At 52.2% G+C, this 8,822-nt stretch overlaps 1 protein-coding gene across 1 annotated transcript; it reads right to left on the reverse strand.

Moving 5' to 3' along the window:
* Window positions 1-1,056: 1,056 nt before the first annotated feature.
* PDCD1 (programmed cell death 1) lies at window positions 1,057-5,330 on the reverse strand. The gene is made up of 5 exons (XM_077184039.1): window positions 5,222-5,330; window positions 2,920-3,252; window positions 2,471-2,623; window positions 1,880-1,914; window positions 1,057-1,275 (listed from the first exon to the last, which is right to left on the reverse strand). The coding sequence occupies exons 1-5, from the start codon at window positions 5,328-5,330 to the stop codon at window positions 1,057-1,059; spliced, it is 849 nt and encodes a 282-aa protein (XP_077040154.1).
* Window positions 5,331-8,822: the final 3,492 nt, after the last annotated feature.

Genomic DNA, 8,822 nt, shown 5'->3' on the forward strand with positions numbered 1-8,822 from the left:
CTTCTTTCCGCTCTGGTTTCTGGCACATAGCGCATCTCTTTCAAGAGAGAAAGTGGAAGTTTGAAGCCAAAAAAGCTGCACTGAGCACCACGGTATGAGCTTTGCCCTGGCTAATGGCAGCCAGACCCCTGGCACAGCAGGGATGCTCATCCCCATGGAGTGGGTGAGTGCCCCAAGACAAGCCTGATTAAGGAAGAATGTTGGCTTGCAGCCATGCCTGGGCAACCAGCTCAGACAGGGTCAAGGAGAAAACGAGCATTGACCTCTCTAAATTCTTAAGAGCAGCTTTGTGGAAGAGCAGCTTGCATGTGTCGCGGAGAGGCCCAGGAACCACAACAGATGCTGCCACCTCCCAGCTCTGCCCTGCACTGCAAGAGTCGTTATTTGCCTGCCCACGCACTTGCCATCACGAGTTAACAAACTCCTGGATGCAAAACTCTTTATTCACCCCCATGGCCATATCTTACTCCCACCTGGGGAGGGAGGGACACAGGGGTAGATTACCCCTCATGTAGAGGAGGAAAATGCCTGGAGACAGGCAGAAGACCAGCTGCCTGCTTCCCAGGGATTTCTGAATAGCAGTACATAGGGCAGCCTCTGCTCCGAGCAAGAAGCTTGCAAGAAGCCTTGGGCTCCTGTGAGCAGCACCTCACAGGATTCACTCCAGTTCTGATCTCCAGCACTTTCTTCAACAGTCATGCTTTGATAGTTGGCTCAGACCTAGGGCAGGGAAGCAGCATGGCTACTCCAGAGAGCACTGGGTAGAGGTAGAATACTGTAAGTCACCTTTGGGACAGACCTGTTGGCATCACTGCTCTGCCCCAGCCCATTCTGCCTGCCCTGAGTGAAGAGGCAGCACATGGAGCACAGCAGGGACCTTCCTGATCCTGTGGTACCCACCCCATGGCCACAACAACATTGTGGCCAGGACTGTTCAATATTGACTCCAGCAGCAGTATCTCCGTTGCTTTAGTCCTGATATGCTGGATTTTCCCAGAGTGAGGGGCTGGGGCAGCCTGTTCATGCCCACACCCTGGTGAGGAGGGACCCTGACCCTCAGCAGGGCTGTGATGGCAGCTGTCGTGTCCTCTCCTCCCGGCGTTTCTTGCCGCGCTCTGGTGTGACAGGTTTCTCCTCAGGGAAGATGATGGTGGCATATTCAGTCTGCTCAACTGGCTGAGTCATGGGGGGCACCGGGCTGTGCTGGTCCCGCTGAAACTCCAGCACACCATAGTCCACTGTGGATACGAACACCTCGGGGGGCTTCTCTTCCTTCTGCAAGGTAACCTCATCGTGGTGGTGCAGCCTCCAGAGGTACCCACCATCCCCAGCACAAGCCCATTCTTACAGCAAGTGCCAAAATCAGCTCTGAAGCATCATGGGAGAGTGAGAGTGATACACAGCAGAAAGATGCACAGACCTGGGGCAGAACTACTCACTCCCTTCAGCCACCTAATGAATGGGTTTGGGAGAGAAGATGGAAACAGATCCCTCCTAGAGGTGCCTGGCTAAAGAGAGAGGAAAACAGGCACCAGCTGCAGCAAAATAAATTTTAGCTTGATATATTGGAGGGAAACATCCTCCCATTCTCTACAGTAACACAATCCACTGTCAAAGAGAAGCCTGCTTTGAAGAAGAATTGGATTAGAGAGTCACATCCTATCTTGGGTAGTTTTATTTTGATTTTGTGATGGGGCTGTGCTGCTCCAGGTGCAGAAAAGCAATTGTAGCTGCGCAGAAAAGATCAAGCAGCAGCAGAGAAGACAGAAGTGAGATGCTTGTGAAGAGCTGGTAAAGGAAGGCCCAGCACCCTCCTTGCCCCAGTGATGCCATAGTGCTCTCCTGCAGCACAGCAGGGTGACAGAGGCGGAAAACTCACCACTGGCAGGTTTTCACTCGGTGGTTTCTGCACATCTGCAAAGTAACACACTTGATTAGAATGGGTTTGTGTGCCGTGTAAGCTGGCCCAGCCCCACCCAAGAGCACTGGACACCACAATCTTTTCACCACACATCCTCCTTGTCCACAGGGCCTAACACCCTGAGCATTACGAGGACAAGTGAGACATCAGCCCACAGTCTAGGGTTTGATTTGGGATTAGTGGAGTGCAGCAGAACTCTCTGTGAGTCCTTGGGTGCCTGTGGCATTTCTGAGGTGATGCCCTGTGCTGCAGCAGGGTGAGGTGCTCCAAAGGTACCTGGGCAAGGTGCATGGGAGGGATTCGAGTGCACCATTAAGGCACAACATTAACGAGTGATGTAGAGCCACTGCACATGGTCCGGGGGCTCTACAAAGGGCAAGCAGGGCTCAAAGCACCCCTCTCCTCCCAGCATGGTGATATCTGTCCCACAGGGGCATGCCACAGCTGAGTTTAGCACATTGAACCAGTCCATGTACCCCAGGCAGCTGCAGACATCTGGCTGACCCCAGGTTCCAAACTGGGTTTGCGTGGCCTCCAGGGGAATCATACCTCCTCTCCTGTATGTGAAGGTGAGGTAGCCAAAGATCAGCAGCACAACCACTCCAGCCAGCAGGAGGATGCCCAGGAGCACGGCCTTGATGTGCTCTGAGGGGTTGCCTTCCTCCATCTCCGGCTCATCAGTAGCGTTCACCTGGGGGGCTGCTGCAATAGGCATTCAAAAAAGGGGGGACAAAACAGCAGGTCAGGTGTGTAACATGGCCTCTACAGTCCTTGCGAAAGGCAGGAGGGGACATGAGGCTGTCCTCAGAAAGGGCTCAGTGCCAGGTAGGCTGCCATAGTTCCATTTGTCCTCCAGGGTGCAAAGGAGACAGGACAGGGCAGGGCTGTGCTCTCCTGACCCATGTCAGGTCCTCTGCCAGCAGATTACTGCCTGCCTTAACCACTGGTGCTACAACAGGCTTGGGACCCATCCCCATCAGCTCAGCCCCCAGGCTGACCTGTGACTATCAGCTGGGCCCTCTTGCTCTCCATCACTTTATCAGGCTCATAGAAGGTGATCAGTCCACAGAAGTAGGAGCCTGAGTCATTCTGGTGGAGGTTCAGGATCTCAATCTTAAAGACAGGAGTGTGGTTGATGAGTCGGTACTTCTCTGTCTCTGTCATGGGCTTGTATCGGCTGATCTCAGCAGTTTTCTGGGCTTGGCTGTGGTTGGTCTCCTTGTACCAATTGAGGCTGTACTCTGAACCAGAGTCATTCTCCATGGAGATATTGCAGAAGAAAGTGGCTTTGTCACCTTCAGAGAGAGTTAACACTGCTGGGGAGATGGTCACTGTTTGGGAGAGAGGATACAAGGAGCAGTCATGGTTACAGCAGGCACAGGTCTCAGAAACAGCCATACCCTGTGTGGGAGCCAGGGATGCAAGCCCAGTGCACATCATCACTCTGGGACATGGGCAGGTACATCACTCCATGTCTCTGCCATTCCAAATGTATGCCTGCTGGCTGGAGAGGGACTCTCAGAGGTAGCAACTGTACTGTGAAACAGTTTCAGCAGACCAAATTGTGCTCTGGGCTACCTAAAATTAGAACTGAACACCTGTACCAGGGAAAATAGACTTTGGGGGTTGTATTATTTTTAAATATATGCTGTATGCTCATGTCTGAGTCATCATCTCTCCAGCTGAGGTTGACTCTGAAAGTGAGCAGAAGGACAGAGTCCCAGGCTGGGGCAGTGGTGTCCTGTGGTGCAGCCCATCACATGCCTGGCTGCCTGCTGGGATGCTCTGGCTCTCTCCACTACACAATGCTGGGAGCTCAGAGCAGGCAGGGGCTGCCCATGGCACAGTATTTGTCATCTCCAGCCTGAGACCACCTGACAAGGAAGAACAACCTGGAGCTTAAAGTGCCATCCCTTTCCAGGGGCTTGTCCTCTCCTTATGTGTGCATGGGCAGCCAGGTCCCAGGGCTCCAGCTGGGCTTGCCAGGCTGTTCCCAACACAGAATCCAGCCAGCCACTGCCACAGGCTCCTCTGCTTTAGCACCAGCCCTGCTGCTTCACCTCATTTCCCTGCCCACTATTCCAGTGTGTTCATCCATCCTGCATGGTGGGAATGCAGTGAACGCGGGCCAGGAACACAGTGTCCTGCTTCAGCCAGCCCCACACAGCAGAACAGCTGCTGTAATTATTTCTGTTCAGAAAATGAGAAGTGGGAAGAAGCCTTTTTCACAACGGTCACCCAACCAAGCTATTCAAACCACTATGGCTTTGAAAAGTGTGTCAAAGGAAATTTGCCTTCCCCTTTTAGAATTCACCACTGAAAGCAGCCCCAGGGCTTGCACACAGTCAGAAAGTCCCTCCGGTCCCCCAACTCTGCCCTGAGGCAATTAGGACCATAACCTCAGCATCACCAACCAGAAAAGGAACCTGGAAATTCTGTGAATAAATACAAGATCAGATGGAAAACTGGGTTGAGAAATGAGGGTTGAGACCAAACAGGAGGAGGGAAGGAGAGAAGTGCCCCAATTCCCATAGGTGGCACTGGCTGTGGCAGTGTCCACACCAAGAGATGGGATTTCTGCCATGTTTTGGATTTCTTGTGTTTAACAGGAAATATTTGGCAGGTTCAGGGCTTTATTTCCTACTAGTGCCGCTGCCAACAATGAATGAAGCGTTCAGACAACTTCTGAAAGTAGATGTTGGGTTTACACGTTTTCCTGTATCTTCCCAGCTCCAGAGGTAATATCTGCTCCAAGGGACACCCAGCCCTCTGCCCACCCTCTAGGCAAAAAATACATTAATCCACCAAAGAAACAGCGGGCTGGAAGGAAAGGGAGACACAGCTTCATCAGAGCTCTCACTCACCCTGCCCAGACTCACACCTTCCCTTCAACCTCTCCTTCTCCCACAAAGTTCACCCAGAGAAAGGACCCTGGATCCCTCAGGATCAAGTCCAAACCAGGAGTTGCAGCCCAAGGGCACAGACTGAAGCCACAAGAGCTAGAAAGAAAACCCCACACCCCACTGGCAAATCCATAAGCTCAACACCAAGCTCCAACCACTGTCACTGTGTCACAATACAGTCTGGTGTCCTGTCCTCTTCTCCATCCTTTAATCCCATTTCTGCCCCAAGAATCCCCAAGTTCTTTGCTTCAGCTGCACATACCGAAAAGCTTTGAGGTTTCTGCCTTCTTGATGCCAGAGCTAATTTTTAACTACAAAGCTCTCAGCCCTTAGACATTTTCCACCAGCATCAAACGACATGGCCATGCCAGTGAGCCCGCCACACTCCTGTACCTACCCCGGCGGCAGCAGGTCAGCATCGGCCCACAGCAGAGCAGGATGGCACAGAGGTCAACCAGGGCCACCTCCACACTGCTCCACGACTTCTTTGAGGCCCCTGGAGCCATGTGGAGCTGCTGTGTCCCCTGCCCAGGCAGGAGGGAGGGAGGTGCTGTGCCGTGTGCGCTGTGCCGCTCCCGGCTCTCTCCGTGCTTCGTTCCCCACAGCGGCAGTTTGTTCTCTGTCGTACACAGCGAGGGCTGGGTGGAAATGAAACGTACCCATTTCTGCCCCAGAGGGAAACCCGGGCTGCCTCCCGCCCCCAGCTTCCTCCCCACAGAAGCAAGGATCAGCTGAGCCAGACCTGGCCCCTTCCCCTCCCTGCACGCTCCTGGCATGTGCCCATGCAGGTACCCAGCTGCCAAGCAGTGGGGACAGCTTAATACAACAGCTGTTCTGAGCCTGCACCCTTTTTGGGGAAAGCTTCCAGGGATGGAAGAGGCAGGGACCACAAGGGACATGTCCTCAGCTCTGAGCCTGGCCCATAAGTAAAAGTCATCTTGGGTTCCCAGGCATCCACAGGTGCTCCCACTGGGTGCCCAAGGCAGTGGGGTTGTGGGACATGTGGCACTGGGTGGACAGGGTCTGAGAAGCCATGGGACACCTATTGTAACTGCTCCCACCAGGATGGGATAGATGGGAGATGAGGAGGGGGAGGAGGACGAGTTTTGCCACCTTAGGTGTTTTTCTTCTCAGATTTGAAGAGAGCAAGGGTAGGTGCCCAGGGCCAGGGTGCTATTATTGAGGCAGAAGACTTCTGTAATTTTTTGCCATCCATGCTCCCCTCTCACCACACTGACTAACACTGGCAAAGGAAATAACCAGTGGTGAAAGCACGCTCTTCCACTTCTCTAAAACACAGCCTCGGTGCCCCGCAATTTTGGAAAGTGCGAGGGGAAAATTAGTAACTGAAAATTAATAAGAAGGATGTGTTTCTAATGATGACTTCATTATTTTTCCAAGCTTCCACAAACAAGCTGTGGGGCTGGGGCTTGCTCACCTATCACTTTCAAATATGTCCCTGGCAGGCAAGTGGGCTGGGGCAGCCACCCCTAATTTCATAGAATCATGAAATCATAGAATCATTAAAATTGGAAAAGACCTCTAGGACCATCAGGTTCAGCCAAAAACACCATACCACAAGGATGGCCAAACTGGGATGGCCAAGGAGGGGGTTCTGAGCTGGGGCAGACAGGGCTCACCCTGGGAGGGTGGCTCAGTCCAGCCTGTCTTGGTCCTCTTTTCCAGTCTCCTCCTGACATTTGCAGCATCACTCCTTTCTCATGAGCTGCTGGTACTACTTGAGCTACAGAGCCAGACTGGGTGCTGTGACCACCTTGTCACCTCTCTACCCCACCTGGCCAGAGGCCACCATGCTGCCTGGATGGGTGGCAAAAGGAAGAGCTCTCCATCATGTACAGTGGTGCACGTGGGTTTTGACTTGGACATCACCTCTTCCTTCATAATTTCCTAGATTCCCACTAAAAAAACCCTGACTAAACTAAACTAAGCTGAAGTGAACTCCAGAAAATAAGGAAACTGACAGCAAGGACGTTTTTCCACCTTGAGGCTTTATGTCCCCAAATGATGACACCAGGCACTTGAGCCAGGTGTGGGGAGGCTTGTTTGGCACTTGCCACATGTTTTGGTTTCTAGAAGTGGAAGATGTGATGGGTATCACTACCAACATCACAACTTAGCAAGCCAGGGGGATAGGCAGGAAAAACTGGCTCATCCTCCCCACCCCGTGTGGCAGCAGCGGAGGGCTGATTAGAATCATAGCACAAATTGCTCAAACTTTCCAATGCACACTTGCAATAGGTATAAACTGGTACCCAGGGCGGGGAGGCTGCTGTGTCCATGAGAAACTAACAATGGCAAGATGCCATTTTCTCTGAAACAAAAACCCATGGTGATGAAAAGAATAAAAGAAAAGAAAAGATCAAGCTGCTAGGAAGCTGCTGTGGAGGCACGTGAAGTGTGTCAGCATTGCAGCTCAGGTGTCAGCATTGCAGAGGAGCACGGCCCCAGCCCCACAGCAGCCCTGGGGCTTCAGGCAGGCTTTGAACCCTGCTTGCAGCCTGCCAGACCAGCACAGCTCACCCTGGCTCCTCCACCAAGTTCTCCAGCATGAAGGAAAACAGCCTGGCTCCAACCATGATGCAGCTCCCTTCTTGTGCTTGTAAATCTGCCCCAGCCCAATGGGGTAGATGGTACATCTTGGAGTTTGCTGACAAGGTCATAAAAAGGTCCTTTGGTGCTTAAAAAAATATAAATTCTTTCTGTGAGTTGGAGCATGGCAAATTGCATAGGACAGTCCTTTTCTATTTGTCCACCAAAAGATGAAAATGAAGTCTAAAAAGTAAGGACAAGCAGAAATAAGTGAGAAGACAGTTATTTAAAACTAAGAAACAGCAACTTCAGCAAGCACATGCCACACCAGTTCATTGGAGCACAAATGTCATTGTTTTTCTCCAGCCAGAAGCTGGTGAGTTCAATCTGAGACCCGGAGGAGGACCTGGTCTTCCGCAGCCATCACTGCTGTGGCACACAGCTGTCACCTGAGCACTCACCTCAAAGGGTAGAGAGTCAGCCCCAAAATGGTTTAAAAGCAGCTGGGGTATTTAAGGAGCACTGAAAAACTGGATGAAAAAGAAAGCTGTGATCAAACATCTCTCATGGAGCTGACTGAAGCCCAGAGGTGCATGACCTTGAAGTCCAGGGAAAGCATTGCTTCCCAGGTGAAAGAGGAAACACAAACTGCCACAAAAAGATGATGAGGAAGAGAAGCCCACATGTTCCAAAGATCCTTCCCCCAGCGGTTTAACTGAATTCACATCTGTGGGTCTGACCCAGGCAGCTGAGTGGCTGGGGTGAGAGAAGGAAACGGTTAATAGTGTTTGCAAATAAATACAGAATCTTGAGGTCTTTCAGATACTTATCAGAAATTATGAAGGTCTCTGCAAACGATTTGCATGAGCAGCAACATCTGACCCTGTGGGGACAGGCAGCGTCCTGTGGTTGTGAGTAAGCAGCGGTAAGCAGTGAGTAAGTACAGGGATGGAACAGAGACACAAAACTGTTCCTTTAACAAGCAGAAACCTGCAGGGCCTGGGCAGAGCAATGGTAACTGTGATGGGAAGGTGACACATGGGTATGGCAAGGGACCAGTGGTCACTTCCAGCATGGCAGTGAGTGTTCCTGCTGGCGGGCAGAGCTGACACCCAGCCCAGTGGTACTAAGGACTCTGACGGTCCATCTCTAGCAAGAGGTGCTGGTAAAGTCTGGGAAAATTATGAGCTGCTGCTGCTCAGGGTCTCAGCAACCCATCCATGCTCAGAGCAGGTTGGGGCAGGATCTGGCACCAGCTGGGATATGCCTGTGCATCCCAAGCAAAACTCTGGCAGTGATCCCCCTTTCCTCCTGGGGCAACCTCACACCTCCTGTACCCGAGGGGCACCTCCAGGCACACCTAGCCCTGTCACAGTTCATGGCCCACTCCAGCCTATCATCTGGGGCAGCAACATCACTCCACAGCAGCACTGGCTGTGCCTTCACAC

The sequence above is a fragment of the Agelaius phoeniceus genome, chromosome 10 (genome assembly GCF_051311805.1).
Source record: "Agelaius phoeniceus isolate bAgePho1 chromosome 10, bAgePho1.hap1, whole genome shotgun sequence".
Classification (NCBI taxonomy): Eukaryota; Metazoa; Chordata; class Aves; order Passeriformes; family Icteridae; genus Agelaius; species Agelaius phoeniceus.